General features: G+C 33.8%; 1 protein-coding gene across 3 annotated transcripts; it reads left to right on the top strand.

Moving 5' to 3' along the window:
• The first annotated feature begins 6,073 nt into the window (after positions 1 to 6,073).
• On the top strand, positions 6,074 to 8,172 carry LOC133875617 (LOB domain-containing protein 25-like). 3 transcript variants are annotated; one of them, XM_062313803.1, is made up of 2 exons: positions 6,074 to 6,411; positions 7,364 to 8,172. In XM_062313803.1, the coding sequence occupies exon 2, from the start codon at positions 7,389 to 7,391 to the stop codon at positions 7,950 to 7,952; it is 564 nt and encodes a 187-aa protein (XP_062169787.1). In that variant the 5' UTR covers positions 6,074 to 6,411; positions 7,364 to 7,388; the 3' UTR covers positions 7,953 to 8,172. The 3 variants fall into 3 exon arrangements, with proteins under 3 accessions (XP_062169787.1, XP_062169786.1, XP_062169785.1); XM_062313802.1 differs by having other exon boundaries at positions 7,383 to 8,171; XM_062313801.1 differs by having other exon boundaries at positions 6,074 to 6,459; positions 7,383 to 8,171.
• Positions 8,173 to 23,394: the final 15,222 nt, after the last annotated feature.

Raw genomic sequence — 23,394 nt, 5'->3', positions numbered from 1 at the left:
GCAATCCAGCGAGATCGGGAGAAAGGGCCATGCATCCAGCAAGATCCGTGCCGAATCTTCGTCCAAATCGTCGTCGTCGAGATCTAAAAATCAACTACTTCGGCGACTACTCCGGCGACTAACAAAAAAGAAACCAACTACTCTGGCGACTAACAAAAAGGACCAAAAAAATTTAACAAAAAGACCAAAAATCACCATCAAAAGGACCCATACACCACCGGCCTCTTCTCCATCACCAATGACGAAAATAATCTTCTCCGGGTGTGAGTCGTGCGTCCGAGTGGGGCTGAGTCGTCGTGTATCCGGGTGGGGCTGAATCATCGTCTGCTGAGAAAAAAATACAAAGAAAGTGAGAAATTTTTTTGATGAAAAATGGGGAGACGTCGTCTGCTAGCTAGAGTTGAAAAAAAAAAAAGAAAAAAAGAAAAAAGAAAAAAAGAAAAAAGAAAAAAAGAAAGAAATGAGGAGAACAGATCGACGAGAGATGGAGAGATTTCTAAAAAAAAGGAAAAAAAAAATTAAAGAAGAAAATGAGGAGAACAAATCAACGAGAGATGGAGAGATTTCTAAAAAAAAGGAAAAAAAAATTAAAGAAGAAAATGAGGAGAACAGATCGACGAGATATGGAGAGATTTCAAAAAAAAAAAGGAAAAAAAAAAAAATTAGGAAGATAGGCGACAGATTTGGTTTTAAAAAGAAATGACAAAAAAAATTAAAAATTTGAAACAAACAGGCGAGTGAGTCTCCCCCCAAAACAAGCAAATGGCAACGTGTTCACAAAGCACGTTGCTAAAATGTTAAATTTTAAATTTTTTTTTTTAAATTACTTGTTGAAATAAATTTTAAAAAAATAGAGAATATTTTAGCCATGTGTTTATGTGCCACGTGGCCAATAAACTACGTGACTAAAATTTTAAATTATTTTTTTTTAAAAAAAAAAAATTAATAATTTTTTAATAAATTAAATTTTTTTGAATATTTTAGCCACGTGTCTATTATACTCGTGGCTAATTGGAGACATGTATATTATACACGTGGCTAATTAGAGACGTGTCTATTATACACGTCGCTAATTGGCCACGTATCTTTAATACACGTGGCTAACTGACTTTTTTATATTTTCTCTTACATCTAGCCACGTGTATTTATTACACGTGGCTAACTGGCCACGTGGCTACAATAACGGGTACTGTAGACACGTGGCTAATTGCATATTTTTTTGTAGTGATGTGAAATATGCAGATTAACCCGTCTAAAATTCAATGGTGATTTTCACCACCATATCAGGGAGTAAACACTTAAAAATATATGTAGAATTTCTCTTATGAAAAATAATGGAAACAGTCGGAAGTTTGTGTGAGTCTCTTAATGAAGTTGGTTAGGAGGAAGGAGTATTTGAGACTCATCTTATTTATATGCATAATGGTGTGTTAGGTGTCATTTTCTTGCATATTTTCTTTTGCAAATTTACTATTGAATCTGTAAAATTCACATGTGGTCCCATAGATTAAATATTAAATTTGTATATCTCTTATACGGAGATAGGCAAAAGACATGTAAGAGAATGAAACGAAACATTTCTCGTGTATGTATATATATCACAAAAAGGACAAAAGAAATGGATTTCAAGATTGAGTAGAGCAGTACGTTCTAATGATTATTAATACCAATTTCACTAATTCTTTGCTTTTAATTTCTTTTTTAGTAGTGAAAACAATGTCTTCTCATATAATATATGGATTCCAAAAAATTATAATTTGAATATGAACGAATTAAATTACTTATTCAGTATATAATGAACAGGAAAAAAAATCTTGTGTTTATGTGGGTTCGTGCATGGGTAGCTTCAATTTTTCAGAACTGAAGCAGTGGATTTTCCTGCAGAAGATGAAAAGTGCTTGGCTTTAAATGGGATGATTTGTGTACTTCCTCTGAGACCCCCATGGTCAAACTACTTATCCCCCATTATAGTATGATGAACTATCTATTCGTAGGGTTTGTAAAATACGTTCAACTTTTGAAAATTAATTAAAAATTTAGAAATTCCTATTGATGATGGCAACTTTTCAGACCACTAATTTAGAGCATGAAAAAGACGTACATAAGCTCGAATGATATGTCATATGTATGATCGTCGACGTCCCAAAATGAAAGGGATTGGATGATCGTTTAGTTCTCTTGATAATAACATTTGAAGATTAATATATATTATTTCAAAGCAAGAAGCTAGGTTTAAGAACGTTAAAAATTGAGCTGTTATGGGTATTATTGTACTTTCTACTATAATTTTTTTTACAAATTGAGCTGTGACGATTTATAATTAATTGGTGAAATGATTAAACAAAAAATTTGACTTGTCAATTTAATCGGTTAGTGTTTGATTTTTCAACCACATACTTTTAATCATTTGACTAATTATGAACTATCAGACCAAGAAGCTAGGTTTGAGAACGTTAAAAATTGAGTGTTGTTAAGGATATTGTAGTTTGTACTACAAACTTTTTTACAAATTGAGGTGTGACAGTTTATAATTAATTAGTGAAATAATTAAACAAAAACTTTAACTTGTCAATTTAAATAGTTAGTGGTTGATTTTTCAACCACATACTCTTAATCATTTGATTAATTATGAACTGTCATATCAATTTATAAAAACATTATAATAAAAATTGCAGTTATCCAATTATTTTTCTTAAGAACATGAAGATGAAGGCCTATTTAAATCCTATATATCTCTAGTAGAGTTTATATATGTCTCTCTCCCACAGTGACCCCTTATCCTTGGGGTGTAAGGGCATAGAGTAGAGGACAGGGAGCAACAAAGAATGGTCGGAGTGATAGGGACTAACAACAACGATGGTGGGACAACATCTCTCCTTTGTCAAGGTTCCACTGACAGGGTCTACACCCACCCAAAATGCCTTGTTCATATATCGCTAGGATACCCCTTTTCTTTTCGTTAATTGCATTAATATACACTTCCCCAACCTTATTTGAGTCGAACAGATATTTTCAGTAATTTTGTTGTCAGGATGATTAGTAATTTATACAACTAATATCCAATTCATCTGTGCGTGCAAATTTTAAACTGTCCGGCCATCCGAGTCCTATAAAGACTCATAGTTACAATTCAGATTGATAATTTTTCAAATCCACGTGACATGCCTCATTGTGGATTGTGGGCCCTATTTGAGTCGAACAGATATTTTCAATAATTTTGTTGTCAAGTTGGTTAGTAATTTAAACAGTTAATATCAAATCCACTTATGCATGCAAATTTTAAACTGTCTAACCATCCGAATCCTATAAAAACTCATATTTATAATTCAGATTGATAATTTTTCAAATCTACGTAACATGCCCCGTTGTGGATTGTGAGCCCTGTGGGTCCCTAGATTTCATTTTAATAATATTTTCCATTACAAGACAATTACATTAAGTAATTAAAAGCTATCTATGTAGTCTTGTGGGCACAATTATGTATTGCTATTATCCTTTCCCAAGCCACCACATAACCTATAGCTATTGCCTTTTGCCCTTTCTTAAACTACTTCTAGCTTGTTGCTTTAAATGAAACCAAAAAGCGCTGCTTTCTTTGTTTTACAAATGAATATTTCCTTGCTAAACCTTGTAAACCTCTTCTGTAGAGTTTTAGTAAAAACATAGAACCACTTTTTTAACAGGATTCCTTGTTTGCCTACATTAATAGACTCCATGGTAGCAAAGCAATAAGGTTTATTTATTTTTTATTTTTCCTTTTAATAAGAGGCAACATGATTTTTAAGAAAAATAATAATATTTTAGTACTATAACCTTTATTACAACTCATTTACAAACCTTATGTGACATAATACGGTTGAAAAAAATTAAACAAAATTTGAGAATATTTTTTTAATGACTTATGTGTACGTATATGCACGTAATAAGTGTCACTTAAACTACCACGTTAATTTATAATAAAAACTTTAGTATTCTTAGCCACACTTGTTTCAAACTGTGAAGGGATTCAACTTTACCAAATTAATTCCGGCAACTAACTACCTTCATAACCTGCATAGGCGGGTACTCCAGTGATGAATGGCTCTAGCTTAACCTTTCTTAGCCTTCCAATTCCATTGCCAATATTGTACACATGTCACAATCACGTTGTCATCTCCATCATCATAAAGCTGGATCACCCGTGATAGGAAGCCTGCAAACTATGGATCCGTGTTGAAATAGAGTTGTAAACCATCGCAGTACGTATAAGACTACATGGGAGAAAAAATCTCTAACGAAATCACCCTCGTTTGAAAAAAGGCTATAACAATTCTAAGTGGGTCTGGTGGAATCATCCATAGCAGAACCTAGCTTGTGTCCTTTTAATATCAATACTGACTCTTATGATATTTTGACAACATCTATGATAAATCCAAGTGGATATTCAAATCAATGGCTCAAAGGCCAATGCAATATAAGGGCTTTCCTTGATTTTGATCGGAATAGATGCCTGCTGATCACTTGAAATGGTAAAGAAACTCCACCAGCAATCGAGAATGAGAACCAAGGTTTCTATGAAGTTGCCAGACTAACAAAATATGGCACGTTTAGTTGATTAATGAAGCTTCAAAAGCTATGAATATGCTAAACACATGCATTAAGATTGAATATATAAATAAGATTAATTAAAGTTGTCAATTGATTTTGTAATTGTTGCTGTGGCTGGCTTGAAAGTATTGGTCACTCATTGCCAGCTTAAGTTTTTGGATTTGATGGTTCCTCAACCATTATACTTAGATTATACTTTCATTTCAGTCAGTCAAAAAAAAAAAAAGAGTACATTAAAAAGGTCCCTGTTTTCATTATATATATAAGTACTTATGTCCCGGAAGCAACAATTTAGAAAAAGCGACATGTCCATATTTTTTTGAGATTTTTTGGCTTTCATATTGATCTTCTTCTCCTCCTGGTCTTCGTCTTCTTTATGGTGCTACCATTGTTTCTTTATGTGCTTTGGGGTTTGTTGATACTCAAGGCTTGCTATCTTTTTAGTTTTTTCCCATGAGAAAAAAGATACGCGCGGTTCCATGATGTACTAATTAGGGTTCTATCTTAATTATGTAAAAACCATTTCAGTGGTTGAGAAAATGTACTGATCACAGATTCATGTGGTCTGAGACCCTGAATGATGTGATTTTGTCATTGCTGTCTTGATTTTTTGTTTCTCAAAACTCATCCTACCTTCAACTAATTTGTTAATAATTAATTCATATAGTAATCCACCTCTTTCATTTCTATCAAAAGGTTGTTTATATATGAAATGGTTTTAAATTAGACGTATGTTGGAATGGCTTTCTGATAAAAGCTGCTTATGTGTGAAAATGAGTTTGGTTATTTTTTTTCCATGCATGCACCAGTAAGTAGAATAGACTGCCCCCAACTCCGGAATCATGAGGGGATTCATAAAAAACATGATCTCTTTTCGGGAATTGCTTGATATATTGATCCTATTAAGTATCATAGGCAAACCATGTTTAAATTAACATGCATTCCATCTCCTTCAATCTTATCAGCTTAGTAATAATCACTATCATCACAGAATCCCTGACACCAAGTTTCTCCATTTATTCTTTCAAAAGGGAGAATTAAGGAGTGTATATATATATGCTTAATTTGAGCAACGATATACACATAAATATGAGCAGTACAAATTTGTCCTAAATTTTATATATATATATATATATATATATATATATATATATATATATATATATATATATATATATATATATATATATATATATAAAACTTATTACATGCAAAGAAATAAATAAAGTTTTCTTAATTATGGTAAACTAAAATCTGAAATCACATATGGTTATGGTATTCCTGCTTGTGTTTAGTCATATTATGTGAGGTAGTACCATACCTTTTCTTTTTCTTTTTCTATTGGGGTTATAATACAAGTGCATATTGCAATTTGCAACAAAAAGTCCCATTAGCTTGATGCTGATCTTAATTTATACATTTAATCAGTATTATATATCTTAATTATATGTTGTCTCAATGCCTGAGAAATAAGAAGGAATGAGAATGGGAGACATCCCCACATCCCTGAAATTATTATTAGATGCAAGGTCATAGTCATTCTTTTTTAGTGTACCTCCCATTTATTACCTTTGTCTTTTGCTTCCATTCCTTCTCCATCCACTAAATGCTCTTTGCCTTGCTAGCTAGCTCCTCCCCCATTATCCTTTGTCACTGAATTCGCAGCTCTTTCTCTTTCTAGCTACCACCCTCATAGAATTAGGGTTTCCCCATGGACGGATCAACAAACAAGTCTTCAATGCTCACACCTTTCATTTGCTAAGGCTACTTTTATGTTGGAAGGACACAGAACAGCTTTTGAAATAGATCTTGCAAGGGAAAAAGGTACTTCCCTTTTTATTCGTTTGATCAAGAAACCTAGATCACAAACAGGTAAACATATGTAGCTTCTCTGTTCCTTTTCTATACTACTAATTCTTTTCCTGTTTTGGTTTTTTTTTGGGTAAGCTAAAGGCCTAAAGAGAGACTAGATCCCTCTTGTTGAGGGCTTTGCTATCTTCGTATACATTAATAGAGCTGTGTGAACCTAATTATACTGGGTTGCACCAGTCAGATCCTAGGTCCGATTGATTTAAAAGGATATATATAACTTTCTAAATATAACTGCTCATGCTAGTGAGTTCTTCCGGAGAGAGAGAGAGGGAGAGACTTGAAAGAAAAGACAAAATTTGAAACCAAAAATTAAGGAACCATGTAGATGGTTGTGAGTATAGAGTACTAAGAACTAAAATTCTTTAAAATTAAAAGAGAGGAGAAAGAAAGATATGACGAGATCAGTGATCAGGAAGTGACAGATAATTACCTGACTTAAGCAGGTATGCATGTATCTCTGAATATGCGTGTGTGTGTGTGTGTGTGTGTGTGTGTGTGTGTGTGAGAGAGAGAGAGAGAGAGAGAGAGAGAGAGAGAGAGATAGGCCAGGTGGTGGTTTCTTCTGGCAATTTCTTGATCAAGACCAGTGTTGGAAAGATAGAAAGCATGTAGAATTTCCAGGTTGTTTAATTTGCTGATTTTCACAGCTCGCTAATCTAAATCATTCTGGATAACCCTAATACAGGAGTTGTTTATATTATGACTCTAACAAATAAAACAAGGGAAAGAAGAAGATCAGCTGCGACTGAATTCTACTTGAAATCTTAATTTTTTTGAAATAAGCAATTACTCATAGAGAAAGACTATTTTTTTTTTTTTAGTACAAAATAAAAAATGGAATCTATTAATTACTCTAAAGTGAAAAAATAAACTCACAAAAAAAAAAAATGCTCAGTGGGTTTAGTGTAATTATCTTGGTGCAGTGAAAAATGGCTTCATCATCATCCAGCTCCTACAATTCGCCCTGTGCCGCCTGTAAGTTCTTGAGGAGAAAATGCACTCCCGGTTGCATCTTTGCGCCCTACTTCCCACCAGAGGAACCCCAAAAATTTGCCAATGTTCACAAAATCTTTGGTGCAAGCAATGTGACAAAGCTCCTAAATGAGCTTCTCCCCCACCAGAGAGAGGATGCAGTGAACTCTCTGGCCTATGAGGCTGAGGCACGTGTAAGGGACCCCGTTTATGGCTGTGTTGGTGCTATCTCATTCCTTCAGAGACAAGTTCAAAGGCTCCAGAAGGAACTTGATGCAGCCAATTCTGATTTGATCCGGTTTGCTTGCAGTGAGATTAATCCAACGGCTGCTTTGCCTCCACCGCCAATGAATACTCCTCGGCCAAGATCAATTGATCATCAGTTTAGTAGAAGAATTGGTAATGAAGGAGGAGGGTTTTATCATCAGCAGCCTCCTGCTTTCCCTCTTCCTAATTATCCTCTTCCATGGAATGATAGTCCTTCGGGGAACATCAACGATGGAGGGGAAGGCAGTATGTGAAGAATTGAAACTCCCTCGGTATGGTATATTATATATTATGATTTTCCCCTTAATAATTTATTTGGTGGGTTTAGTGCTTAATCATTCTGTTAAAACAAAGAACTTAATTATTTTCAGTGTGAAACTTGGGACCTGAATAAGGCTGTAGAACATAGAGTACAGTGTGGCTATTAATTAGATCTCTTGTTGTGTCATTAGTGCAACTCAAGGCATGCGCATGCTGCCGAGTTGACATGTTTTATTTTTAATAGTAAATGATATTTATATATTTATATATAATTAACATTTATTACTTGATCTTAAAAGAGGATTCTCTAGCCTAAGTCTATGGCTTAGTCCTCTTTTACCGGCCTATATATTCTCTCTCACCTTTGTTTCTACTTTGTTCTTGAGGAGTGAGGACCACTGTTTCATTTTCTTATTTATCAAGTTTTATGATTCTGATTGATAGCCAGTACTCTTTTCAGGAGACCCATAGAAAAGATGTCAAGTTGATCAATTCCAAGTTGCTGATTAATATTACTTCTCATTTTATCTCGATCTATATATAATTTCTTTTTCTTTTTCTTTTTTTCTTTTTCCTTTATGAGATGGCAAATTACTGACTGTTACTGGTCATAAAAAAGATTAAAAAGAAATGGTATGAATGATGAATCAATAAAGCTTGAATTCGAAATTCTTTGAATTGTGATTTTTACCCTTTATTGTCATGCTGTGAAGCTGCTGTTTTTCTCGAAGTTTATGGTCCTTTTTTCTTTTTGTGAAACTCAGCTCCACCTCTTGTTCTCATAGATGCAAATATCTAAAACAGTGAGTCACAGTTGCTGCTATCATTGGATCCGATCAATAAAGTTGTTTCTCTACCATGAAGGGTTTTTCAGCTTTTCCTTCCCAACCCCCCCTTCACTATTGTCATGCTCCAACACTCCGCAGACAAAACAGTGAAACCTTAGACAAAAAGTCACGCCACAGTAAAAAAAAACCTCTATCCCTCTCTCACTAACACACACACATTTGTGTGTGTGTGTCTTATACTTTTATCTCTAATATATATTGAGTACTCTAATGCATGCATGTGTCAAGCTATTGTGAAACTCCATAAAGGCATGTCTTGCCTTTCTTTTCCACGTCTGTCTGTCTGTCCGTCTCTTTCTTTCCCTATACCCCCCAAAAAAAAAAAAAATTATGGTGTGAATGTGTGATGCGGTTAGGGTTATACATAAATTTTTTTTAAGAAAAAAATTAGGGTTTTTTTTCTGGATAAGTAGGGTTAGGGTTTCATATTAAAACCAGAAAAAAAATAAAAAAAGGGAATTCTGTCAAGGTTAGCAGCATATTCGCTCTTTTCTCTCAGAAAAAAAGGGTTGCAACCATACCTCCGAAGCCGTCATTCTATCACTAAACTTTCAGCCAAAGAGAAGAATCTGATTAGATTGAGTCTCAGAGAGAGAGAGAGAGAGATGAAATGAAAAGGATTAGATACTCGTAGAAAATAATGATAAATTCAAACTCCTCTCTCTCTCTACAATCTGTAGCAATACAAAGCTTTTATCATCATAAACCACAGACCAAGTCTTCTGTTTCTCCCTCACTTTTGTCAGTCTCTCTCACTTAGACACACACGAACATGCACACAACGCACTGTTACACACACAATAATAGCCAGAAAATTATAAAACTGTTCCCTTTCTTTTACTCTCTCACAAGGATGACTCTCTGGATCTGGGTCTGGCAGAAGTTTCCAGCAGTGATAGTCACGTCCCTTGTCCTCCAATTCATCGCCTCCCTCCCTCCTCGAGATCACCAAAAGCCTCCCCTTATTCTTTCTTGGAAATTTTGGTGTACCAAAATCTCTAATCATCTGCTCTTCTTGGAAATTTTCTTTTTCTTCTAAAAAAATATGTGTAAAGAGAGAGGTATGGCTTTGTGAATATAATGTAAGATCTGATATTTAATTCAGAATCCATCAAACCCATCAATCTTCAGAGACGTGGAAAATAAGCAAGGAGCAGGTGAAAAACTGCAGGAGGGTTTACTAGAAGGACAAGAGAACAGGATGTGGGGGCCGGGTGCTATTTATTGCCCCCACAAGAAATTCTTTTTGGTCCTCGTGGGGGGTTTAATTAGCAAATCAGAAGACAGGACTCTGTATTTGTTTCTTTTAGGTTGGATGTTTTTGATGTTCTACACTCCCAATCAACAGTTTGATGCCTGATGATCATGATCCCACTCGTGGGGTGGGGTGTATATATTTTGGAGCTTTTATAACGTACGTTCAATTAACCGAGAAAAGAAAAAGTAGTTAGCGAATTAATTAAGGTTTCAAAAAGTGTTTTTGTTTTGTATTATGAAAATGTTTTTTATTGTTATATATATATATATATAAAACTTGTTTTGATAAATTATCTTTGAAAGAAAAAAACTTTGAAGTGTTGGGATGTAGTTTGATCGAAAGTAGTTTTTCAAAATATATAGAAACAAAACTAAAAAGAATCAATTAAAGAAAAACAAATAATATGGAGTCAGGGCTAGCTATTCAAAACAATCCAAAACACATGCCAAACAAAAACTTATGTTTTAAAAGCTCAAGATGGTAGTCATGTGCTTGAGTTAGAACGCAACGATATATATACACATGGGAATGAAAAGTTCACAAATTAGGTATTTTAGCTAGTTTTTCCTGTAAGTCTATTAAAAATAATAAAAAAGTTACTTAAAACACGTTACATCGCTGGTATAAAATAAATGTAATAAATAAGTGTAAAAGTAGTATCACTCTAAACACCATGTTACTAAGTGATGCCCGCAATTAGATGCATTATGAAAATCGATCAATCACTCCCTTTGTTAAAATTTTTGATTTTTATCTTTTAATTTATTTTTTCAAAATAAAAATATTAACAAATAACTCAAACACAAAACACTTTTAAAAACACAAAAATAACTTTCACCTTTCCGTCGCATAAGAAAGTTTTCCAAACAAAAAATAGAAACACATTACCAAACAAAGCTATATATATCTTGCACGCTACAAGAAATATGAAGTGTACGTAAAAGTGCCTCGAATATTTTACTAGCTCTTTTTCTTCTCATTTTTTTTTTTTTTTTTTTTTTTGCTGCTATTATGAAATAGAACTGAACCCATGAGTACTACTGTCCAATGTTGTTGTCGCTGCATGCTATTGGGCCATGGTTACTGCGATTCTTATCGCCAAGCAGGCTTCTTTTACATTATATATTCATGGTTTCAACCCTGTGATTCTGTGGGGGATCTTCCCTTCCAACTTCCAATTATTATTACCTAGTGGCCTCAAATTATGGGCAAAACCACAGTGGAAGTTTTTGCGTATTTTCTGAAAAAAAAAAAAATGATATATTGGATATGATTGAATAAGGAGATATTCCCGCCGTGATATCTCCTTATAGTGGTAGAAGATGCACACAAATGAGATGCTTCAAGCAATAAAAAAGAAGAAAAAGAAAGAAGAAAGGTGAACTGATGTAGGGTACGTAGGACTTCTCTAATAATTCATTGAAAATAAATTATCTTTCAGGAAATTTTCACATAGACTTTTCAAACCTAATCATAGGGATCAACGCATAAATTATCATTCACATCTATGGTTACGCAAACACGTCCCAAATAATGATGCACATGAACTCGTAAAGTTTTGTTCTTTGGCCACATTTGAATTCAAAGTCACTCGTTGTTTACGGGATTTGGAATCAAATTTCTTTATGTTTCTCTATCCACACCAAACCAGAACATGCACTCAAAATATTATTGAACGCAACAAAAAAAACGATGGTTTCTCCCAGCAGCTAGCTAGCCACCCTATTGCCCTAGCTCCCACTTTTTTTGTAACCCTAATTGGCTTATGCGCAATTGTATTTCGACATTCCCTTCTAAGGGTCGTTTGATTTAGCGATACGAAAGAATAGCAATTTCTAAACGTAATTGCTTTATAGAATGGAAATTTTAAAAACTTATTTAGCATTTAATAAAATTACAGTTCAACTTTTAAAATCGTACATTTTTAAAAGCATAACCGCTTACATGTGTTTCTTGTTTTTCTAAATTTTCAAACCATCATTTAATATGAATATTCCGAAGGGGGAAGATATGATCTGGCTAGAGAGAAGAAGATCCAACAAACATTTATGCATACGTTTATGTTAGTGCTGGAACCTACCCATGTAGGGCTTTGAATCACGCCACATCTATCCATGCGTTCTAGAAAAAGGTTTATGTGGCTAATAACCACAGATTTTCATATATTTTTCTTTATTTATTTTATTCTTTATGATCTGGCTAGAGAGAAGAAGATCCAACAAACATTTATGCATACATAGATAGGATAATGCAACAAATCTACAAAATGATCTAACCTAAATGAAACGTCAGGTCCAATGAACAAATGTATAATCAATCATGTTTATCATTATTGTGATCATGATATCCAAGAGTTTTGGTTCCGCCGAATGCATGCATCATGACTCAATCTAACCTAAATGCCTTTTTTGTTTTAATTAGTGATATATATCAAAAGCTGTTCAGAGACTTGACAACCTCTGGGATTCATGCACATACTCAAACAGAGGACTGAACATATATAGATCGTCACATGTTTATCTATCATCAGTACTAGTTTATGTTAGTACTGGAACCTACCCATGTAGGGCTTTGAATCACGCCACATCTATCCATGCGTTCTAGAAAAAGGTTTATGTGGCTAATAACCACAGATTTTCATATATTTTTCTTTATTTATTTTATTCTTTACGATGCCTTTAACTTTTATGCATAAAGTAGTTGTTATGTCAGATTACCAATGATGATTGCCATGATGGTTGCCATCAATGCGATTATAAACAAATACAAGATTATGGGTTAAAGAATGCTCTTTTATTATAATTATATATATATATATTCTGCCTTTGAGGAATATATCATTCATGAAGTCAAAAACCTTTTCTTATAAGAAGATATTAAACAATTAAGGATCGATCTTGTTCGATCCGAAGAATATATATGAGAATATGTTTTATTCCAATAACTATTTATTCTAATTAGTGATGGGCCCATTTATTTGGTATAGGATCCTCCTCTCCATTTCAGTTGGAATGGAACTGAAATGGAGAGGAGTTCTTTTATGGTCAAAATTTAAATATTATTGTATTTAATGATGTGAATCTTTGATATCATGATAAATATTTAACACACCAATTAAAAAATTTAAATGTAATGACATAATTTATACCAGGTTTGGCAATTCGGGTTTACGGGCTAGGTTCGTGTCAACCCGACCGACCTGATTACACAATCGGGTCTGACACGAATCCGACCCGATTATTAATCGGGTTGATTTCTTAAACCCGAGCACGACCCGTATATCAACCGAGTTACCCGAACACGACCCGGGTAACCCGTTGTGAAGAAGAAGAACCGAAGAAGGCAGGAGCCAAGAAGCTTCATCCGAGACTCCCGAATCATGACAATCATCTGAAGAAGAAGAAGGATGAAGGATCGTCTTCGTCTTCGTCTTTGTCTTTGTCTGAACCCCAATTTGTACCCACCGCAGAACGACAGAACCCCAAATCCCCAATTCGCACTGCAGTCACACTGTCACAGGAGAAAACCAAACAGGCAAACAACACAATCTAGCGATCCCTATGGTTTCCAAACCCAGATCGCACGAGAAACCATGTTCACAGCCAACAAGCAGTCAAGCACCAAATCTAAGGCTCCCAAGTCGCTGAACCTCAGATGGCGTGAACGGTGAACGAGCCGTTGGGGGTGATGCTGTTTTGGAGGGTTGCGTGGTGGAGCTCGGCTTCGACTTCAAGAGCTAAACTTCGACGGTAGTGGCTGCATGAAGTTTCTGGTTAAGTTTCCAAACCGTTGAAGATTTTGGTTATATACAGAAATATAACCACAAAAGACCCGGCTAGGTTCCACCGTTTCCTGAAGTTTCTTTCTTTTTTTTTTTCATCTAACTGTGTTATAATCGTGTTTGGTGGGTCACCCGCGGGTTGACCCACCAGACACGATTATAAACTGGTCATAATCGGGTTGACCCGATTATGACCCGAACCCGATTATCTCAAACTCAAACCCTATATTTTCGTGTCGTGTTCGTATTGGGTTCACGGGTCATGTCAAAAATTGACAACCCTAATTTATACCCTTTAGATGTAACAACAATAAATCATGACCATAAAATAATTACTATTAAATCATGGGTGCACTAGTGTTGTTAAAATGGCAAGGTCACTCTTACTCTTTGCTGCTTAAAAATAAACATGCTTTTCTTTGAGAAAAATGTCTCAATATTTCATAATGAATTTGACTCTTCTAAGGACAACCTTTCTCCTACCTATAATATCCTTGCCCTCAAAGAGAGAACTAGGAAGCTAAAAGTGCAAAGCATGTGGTTCGCTACCATCTTTCTTAGGGATAGAGTTAGAAATGATTATAGGTAAGGGTTAAAAGTCACAACATTTTCTTGGTATGAGTTAGTAGGCTCATTTTTTTTATTTTTTTTTTCTTTTTTTACCTTATATATATATATATATTATTTTTTTTTTTTTTTTTTTGGTTTTTAGGAATTGAGAGGAGTCATGGCCTATACCAACTCCCCATTCCCCAGTCCTTGATCTTTCTTGATTCCCTGGCAACTGGGGATTGAGTTAGAAGGAGCCAAAACAAGAATGAGAAATATATTAAAATATATAAGGGGTTGAAGCATAAATAAAAAAAAAATATATTAAGATTGAAGATAATTAATATATTAAAGATAAAATTAGTATACATTCAATGTTAACGAGAAAACATAATTGTTTCTTAATATATTTTAATTCTCAACTCAAACACTTATCAAAATGGAACTCAATGTTTTACTGTAACAGTGTCACTCCAGCTTCTACATTGCTGTGCACTTGTTGCGTTAAACTCTTTTACGTTGCTTATGGAGGCTATTACTCATGCTTAATTTTTTTAATGACAGATTTGGCTTGTTGCTCATGATAGATTTGGGTTGTTTAACATTTGAGTAAAAATCGATTTTTGTTATAATAGGGCCGAGGGCCAAGCCTTTTTTTTTAATTATTATTTTTTTCTAAATAGGGGTCAAGCTTAATTATTTTGGTCCAAATATATAGATTTAACTATTTATATATTATACTAAATAAAATTTTCAAAAGAGGGGGGAGGGCCTTGGTCAATACCGGCCATCCCCTCCCTCCATCTTTGCAAACAATTACAAACTAGCTACATTTTGGAATAAGATCCTCAGCATTTCAAGTGAAATTGAGAGAAGAGTTATTTCATGAACATGATTAAAATATTTCATAGATCTAATAGTATATATATTTGTCTAGTAATGCTAGAAGGAAGATTTTTATCTCTCAAAAGATAACGTGACTTTTAAAATTACCCTTAGATCAAAATTCAATAGTAATATATTCTAAATTTAATGCTAATTTTAAAAGTCACATCATTTTTTGAGGGACAAGAGAGAGGGACACAAGTCTTCGATCATTCTAACATTAGTCTATATTGCAATATGTCAAATATGAAGTAATTCTACAAGTCTCTCTTGTATCCCTTTTGTGTCCTTTTATCAAAATTCAATAATGATCGATCATAAAACTCAATTATAATTTTAAAAGCTACTTTATTATTGAAGAGACACAATAGATGTTAGAGAATCTCAAGGTTCAGATAACATCCCAAATAGTGTCTCTTAAGTTTCTTCATTTATTTCATTTACAAGCACTTGATGGCCACTTAATGGCTCAACCATTTCTTTTCATTTCTTTTCATTTGTAAATGCTTCCTATCTTTCTAGCTGCTTAACGTCCCAATCTTCATTGCTTTATTTATTTCAATTGTAAATACTTGACAGTTAATACGTTAAGAATATGTAAAGCTTCATAACTCATGCATTTGTAACTTATGTATTTTTTACTATAAATTAGAAGGTCATACTCTGTTTTTGGTTAAGTAAAACCAAAACAGATTCTCAAACATTTTCTTGGTATCGGAGCCATTTAGGCTTACAGCTTTTTTCGATCCTCTAAAATGGCCTCATCCTCCTCCAACATGTCTTCCACATTTGTTCCACCCAATATCACTTCACTAGTCTTCAAATTAGATGGACCCAATTATATTAATTGGACTACCCAATCTGTACCGGCTCTTCATACGCATGATCTCTTGAGTATTGTTGATGGCTCATAGCCTTGTCCTCCACAATTCATTCTTGATGCGGAAGGGAAGCCCACTTCTTCCATAAGTCCAGAATATTCTATCTGGTAGAAGAAAGATCAATTTATTTTGACCTAGATAAATGCCACGCTAACTGACAATGTTCTTTCCTCTATTTATGGATTGAATACCTCACGTCAGGTTTGGGCTCATTTGGCAACACGTTTTGCTCCTCACTCTAAGTCTCATATCTCTCATTTGAAAAGACAATTGCAAACAATGCAACAAAGGGCCAAAGGATGTCCTGATTATCTTTTGACTGCTAAAAGTTTGGCAGATCAGTTAGCTGCTGCTGGCAAGTCTGTTGATGATAAGGACTTGATTTCCTATATTGTGGGAGGTCTCATCTCCTCATACCAGAATTTTATCACTACCTTCAACTTTGTTACCCGCGAGCAGTCCATTTCATTTGCTGATTTTCAAGCAGAGCTACTCAATTTCAATCATATGCTTGACGTCCACTAGCAAAGTGTCCCTCCTGCAGTTAATCAGATTGCCTTCTTTCCTCAAAAGCCGCAAAATCCTCATTTTAGCAAGAAGTCAAAGTTCTCACGACAATATCGTGGTCCCCCAAGACAACATATGCCCAGACAACAATTCTTCAATTCTACCTCTATTGTAACTCCATCAAAAAATATGTGTGGTAAACCTTCCTCAATTCATTCCTCATTGTTTTCTATTGATTGACCTCCGTGTTAGATTTGTGGAAAAAAACAAGTCACTAGGCTTTGGATTGCTACCATTCGTATGGACTTCACTTCCCAAATATTTTCTATTGAGACTTCTAGCATTATAAATATGTTGCCACAGCTCACGTCATGACACTAAAGGCATGTTATAATCTCGTTCACAATGAAACGTCATCAGCCTGACCATAATAGACAACTCATTATAGTAGGGGTGTAATTCCAAACTGGTTATAACCAGTCTAGAAACTAGCTTCGGGCACTATCCAACTCTGGGTAATCGAAAAACTAGAAAACCAGAGCCGTAGCCGGGTATTAATTTTCTAGACACCTGGTTATAATCGGGTAACCAACTTCAAGTGTATAATATATTAAAAAAAATTAAAAAATTACCCTCTTTTCCTTTACCCTAATGCTACCCTTAACATTTTCTTTTTCTTTTCTCTTATCAATTATCACCGCCCCACTATCACGCCTGACCGTACTTCTTCACCCATTTCACCGCCTTCTTGAGCAAAAGAAGCAGACAGACGACGGTTAGGTTAGATTTGGTTCATTTTTGTTCTTTAAATCTGGCTCATTTTTAGATCTATTTTTTGCTGCTACTGTTTTGGTGCTTTAGTACTTTGAATACTTTTTGTTTTGATCTGGTGCTTGAGTATTTTTAGATCTATTATGAATACTTTCTTACATATAAACTTTACATAATTCCAAATTCATTTTGTTGTCATGAACTGGTTCAGATTTTAAATGCTTCAACAATACGAAAAATTGAGAGCAAAATACATGATTTTTGATTTTTTGAATCCTCACTTCCAAAAACTACATGTTACAAGATAACCACAAAAAAAAGTTTTTTGATTCCTCACTTCTAGCAACTACATGTTACAAGAAAACCACAAAATTTTTTTTTTTTAAAAAAAAATTACAAGGAAAAAGCACATTGTTACATGAATGTTTATTTTTAAATGTGTTTCACAATTATTAGGCATTTGATTTTAGAACAAATTTTTTTTTAAAAAAAAAAAAATTACAAGGAAAAAGCACACTGTTACACGAATGTTTATTTTTAAATGTGTTTCACAATTATTAGGCATTTGATTTTAGAACAAGATTAGAAGCTCTTAATCAAATAGAGTTGTTGTCAAACGGCATTACCTGTGTTACATCCTTGTTTGTGGTGCTGCAAGTGCATTGTTCTGTTGAATTTTTTTTTGCTTGATTTTTTCCGAAATTGAACAATTAATGTGTTATATTATAGGGGTGGGTCACAACTAGGCCTATTATGGAAAATGTCAATGAATCACATGACAAGCCTGCAATACCATCTACAAATGTTGAAACCCCCTTGCCTTCCTTGCAAATAAAATTGGATCCCACTAAAATAAAAAAATAAAAAAATAAAATCAAAAGCTGCGAATCAGTCAGTTGTTTGGTCGCACTATACAAAAGTGGAAACAATTGAAAAGGAAAACCTTAAGGCATCATGCAATTATTGCAATAGGATCTTAGGGTGTCACTGGAAATTAAAATGGAACTTCAACTTTGATGACCCACCTTACCTCTAACTGTCCAACCTCTCCACTTAGAAAATCGAGAAAATCCAATGTATCCAAAAGTCAAACTTTGTTGCAAGAGTCATTTAAAAAAATGTCAGAGGGCGCTAGTAGCAATAGCAACCAACTGGGATTTATGAAGTATGATCCGACTAAAGTAAGGAAGTTGGTTGTTCAATATTTCATCAAGGAGGATTTGCCTTTTAGGCATGTGGAGAGTAGTAGGTTTAAAGAATTGATAAATTGAAATGAACCAAGGTTCAATTTACCATGTTGCATATCTCTACAAAAAGATTGCATAAAACTATATGAGGAAGAAAAGCTTAATTTGAAGGCTTTTTTGAGGAGTAAAAGAATTTGCATCACTACTAATACATGGACATCTCTTTAAAATTTGAACTATATAAATTCTGATTCGAGAATGCATAAGAAAATAATCAAGTTTAACTTTATTTCAAATCATAGAGGTGAAAATATTAGAAGAATGTTGGAGAATACATTGATAGAATGAGAGATTGAATCAGTGTTCACTATTACAGCTAATAATGCTACAGTCAATGATGTGGCGATTAATTATATGAGAAAAAAGTTGAAGGACAAGAGAGATACTATTTTGGAAGGTGAATTCCTTCACATGCGGTATGCTGCTCATATATTAAATTTTGTTGTAAATGAAGGCTTAAAAGGATTGAGTGATTGTGTTTCTAATTGTAAGAACGCAGTGAAATTTGTGAGGTCTTCACCGCAGAGAATGATAAGATTTAAAGAATGTATAAAGTATGAAAAAAAATTCAATGTACGAAGACGGTGTCTCTAGATATTCAAACAAGATGAAATTCCACATACTTAATGTTGAGTGTAGCTGAGAAGTACCAAAAAGCTTTTACTCGACTTGGGGAGGAAAATAGTAATCCTTTTGTTGTTTCTAGCGATACTGAGTGGAAAAATGCTTGGAAATTTGTGAAGTTTTTGAAACCTTTTTATGAAGCCACATTGAAGTTTTCTAGTTCAACTTGTGTTACCGCCAACTCATATTCCATTCAACTTTGTATTATTCAAAAGACATTGGCTAATGGGTGTATGAGTTCTAATCATATCCTTAGCATAGTGAGTTGGGATATGAAAAAGAAGTATGAAAATATTGGGGGACTATGGATAAGATTAACTTATTGTTGTATGTCACTTATGTTCTTGACCCACGTACCAAATTAAAGGCGTTACAATATTACTTGGAAAAATGCATTGGCCCTGAGTGGGCGAAACAAATCAAGATAAATGTGAAAGATCTCTTGAACCGTTTGTGGGAGCAATACAATAAGTTATGTGGGGGGCCTTTGTCTTATTCGGATGCGGGTGTAGAAAGTTCAACTGTTACTTCTATAGATGTTAGTAATGATAACGATGAGGATACACTTACAGAGACGGAATATTGGATCCAGTTCACCCAACACATTGAGAAAGTGAACAACTTGGAGTGTATGACAGAGTTAAATCGTTATTTTTTGGATGGGTATGAAGCAACAATAAAATATTTTGACATCTTACTTTGGTGGAAGGTTAATGCACCCAAATATACTATTTTCGCAAAGATAGCCCGTGATATATTGGCCATTCATATTTCCACAGTTGCATCTTAGTCCGCATTCAGCAACGGAGGACGTATATTGGATCCCTTTAGGAGTTCATTATCTCCATTAACAGTTGAGGCATTGATTTGCACACAAGACTGATTAAAAAGCAATCAAGACTTGGAGAATGAGAAGATTATTAAAATCTTTAATGAGCATGGTAAATGTAAAATTGTTATAAATTCATTTTACTTTTCATTATTATTAATTCATTTTAGTTATTTATTCATTTAACTCATTCTCCTTTTTCTTTTTTTCTTTTTTTTTTTTTTCTTCTTCTATTGTAGTTATAGATGATTGAGAGCAAAGCCGCAGAAAGCCAGAAAACGGGCCATGCTTGGATATGTTAAATATGTTTATGAACTTTTTAAATATGTTTATGAATTTTTAGTTGTTGATTTGTTTAAAATGGTGGTTGAATTTTAGTAGACTTGCTTTTAATCATTAAATTTCAGGTTTATGGAGGTTTGACTTGTTCAACATTGGAATTTACAGAAATTGATCAAAGGTTGATGGTTTTGTGTGTACTTGCTGCTCTGTTCATTGTAGTTTGTAGTTGTTGTGTTTTGTAGTGTAATGCTTCTGTGCATTGCAATGGTGTTAATTTGGTTTTTTGGGGTTTTCCTGTGTATTATAAGGACTTCCTGATTGAGTTTGTTGCTCTGTTTTTGCAGTTTGATTGTTTTGTTATTTTAGTTTGTTGCTATCAGTGAATAGCTGAGTATTAAGTCTCTACTACTGTTTACTGTTTAGGTGGCATATTCCAGTTTTCTGGAGTGTATATTCTCTTGTATTTGAGCTTTATAAAGAATTTGATTCATAAAAAAAAAAAAGTTTCCTTTGAGATTTAAGATTTTTACATCCCTAGCTAATTTAATTTCTTGATTGAATTAAGCCTAATACCTTAAGAAATAGCTAAAATTGTTTAAAAAAAAAATCCTAAAAAAGTTTAAATAAAGTCCAAAAAAATAGGTCCAATACCTAAAATAGGCCCAAAAAGTATTTTTTTTAAAAAAAATTATCTATTCAATCCGAATAACCGGTTTCATCCGGGTAACCGTGAACCGGAGGTACTCGGTTCCGGAGCAAGTAATTGAAATTCAATAACCGAATACTCCAAAGCTGATCAATAACCGAAAATCAGTTCCGAATTTACACCCCTAGCCTACACTATACAGGGGCGGAGGGAGAGGAGTCGAGAGGGGTCAAATGCCCCCACACTTCCCAAAAATCTCCCTTACTCCTTAGAATTTTTTAGATGCCTTGTTTGCCCGCCCTCAATAGTTCATGAAGGGACAGATATTTTCTAAGAGGACTGGAATTTACAACTCGTGGACGTGATTTTCTTTCTATTGAACAATTTATAATTAGGTCAGAGTTCCCAGTTCACACACAGTCCAGATAAACGAAAGGTAGACGATGACTTCTATCTTTTTGCCAAAACGCACCGTTTAAGCACAACGAAAAAAGCGCTATTTTACTAATCTTGAGAAACAGTGTTTAACGCTGACTGCTTTGACTAATTGACTCTATAACACTTGAAATTTTTTGACAAAAACAAGACTATGAAAAAGCATGAAATAAAGGGCGCTATTTTTATCTTATTCTTCTATTTTTTTTTTTATTTTTTTTTTTAATGAAATTTGTGCCTAACTTTAAAACTCTGCCACCCTTTGTAATTTGTCAAACCATGTCGGAAGTGCTATACAATACATATACTGCAATTTGGATTTTCAGAGTTGTATTTGAAAATCAGAGAAAGAGAATTAGATTATGCGATTAGAGAATTAGAATATGTGCCAACAATTTTTTTTTATAATTTAAATTAATTTTTATTTATTTTTTTCTTAAAAGGTTTAAATTTACGTAATTAGATTTTTATATTTAAATTGTTCTTTTAAATTAATTGTTTATAAATATATATTTTTTGTTACATAATTTAATTGTATGTATGAAACAATAATTGTAGTTACTTAAAATTATGAAAAATAAAAATAATTCTATTAAGCTCCAATCAAATTTTAAACAAATTCGTGTCGATGTAAATTTAGCAAATATGACAGTAAATTCTTTCTTAAGAAAAAAAATTTACCATCCAATTGATTATATGTTTTAAACAATAATTAAATTGTATTGAATGATTTATTTATTTTATTAGTTATACTATTTAATATTTTTAATTATTTTTTTCTTTTTCATTAAAAAAATTTGACCCTTTAAAATAAATTTTTAATTCCGCCACTGCTGTTTCCTATAAAAAGGCAAGTCTGTACGTAATTAATCTCATAATTGATGCAAAACTTAATTATCATCACTCGGGGGGGCTCACGTACGTACGTTGTGTCAGGCTACATCGATCAAATTGATTAGGTGACTAAATTCCTATTAATGCATTAATTACCAGGTGCCTGGCTGCCTCAATTGTTTGGATTAAACTTGGGCTACTACATTCTACCCAATTGAACACAGCCCACATACAGGCAAGGATCGATCATCTTTGGTGGGAACAGACCTCCCACTTATATATATATGTTACCCAAAACATTATGCTGGAGATTGAAGCAATTCAAGTCAAGCCCACACAGATTTAATAAGACAATGGATTGGACTTCTTTTTTCTTTTTCTTTTTTCCTTAATGAATTCAATTTTTAAAAAAATAAAAACATTTCAATATATTTTGATAGAAAATATGTATTAGAATAAATAAGAACAAAATTTGATATAAGGAATCTACAGAGTTCATAGAATATAGATAAAGGAAAAGAAATTTTATAAAAGAGTTTAAATTCAGTCGCATCTAGTTTAAATTTGGTCTTTTAATTTACACCTTCCATTAGAGAGTTGTCACATCATCATTCTACCCTCTCCGCACACAATACAAACGCTTTAAATGCGGCCTATTTTTTACTTCCAAAAAAAAAAAAAAAATCTCAATCTGTTGGAGTGTGAGAGAGAGAAAGAGAGAGCCTGTCAACGAAGATGATTGAGTAGACAGTGGTGTGCCACATTAGCAATGATGTTAAAAATAATAATAATAATAAATAAAATAAAATAAAAAAAAAAGAGAGAGAGAGGAGTGTTATATCACTACAAAAAAAATTGCAATTTTTCACTTACAATTTTTCATCCACATGGCTAACAGGTCGCCACGTGTCATTGGCGAAGTGTGGGCAGCGTGGCAGATCCGGTTGTTGCGAAATGTGTAATTCGCAACGTGGCCACGCTGTCCACGTCGCCACTGGGCCACGTGGCATGCTGGCCACGTCGCAACACGTGGGCCATGTGAATTAACCACGTCCCTG

The sequence above is a fragment of the Alnus glutinosa genome, chromosome 8 (genome assembly GCF_958979055.1).
Source record: "Alnus glutinosa chromosome 8, dhAlnGlut1.1, whole genome shotgun sequence".
Lineage (NCBI taxonomy): Eukaryota > Viridiplantae > Streptophyta > Magnoliopsida > Fagales > Betulaceae > Alnus > Alnus glutinosa.
Note: the sequence above shows the minus strand (reverse complement) of the source record. Positions and strands in the feature narration are given on the sequence as shown.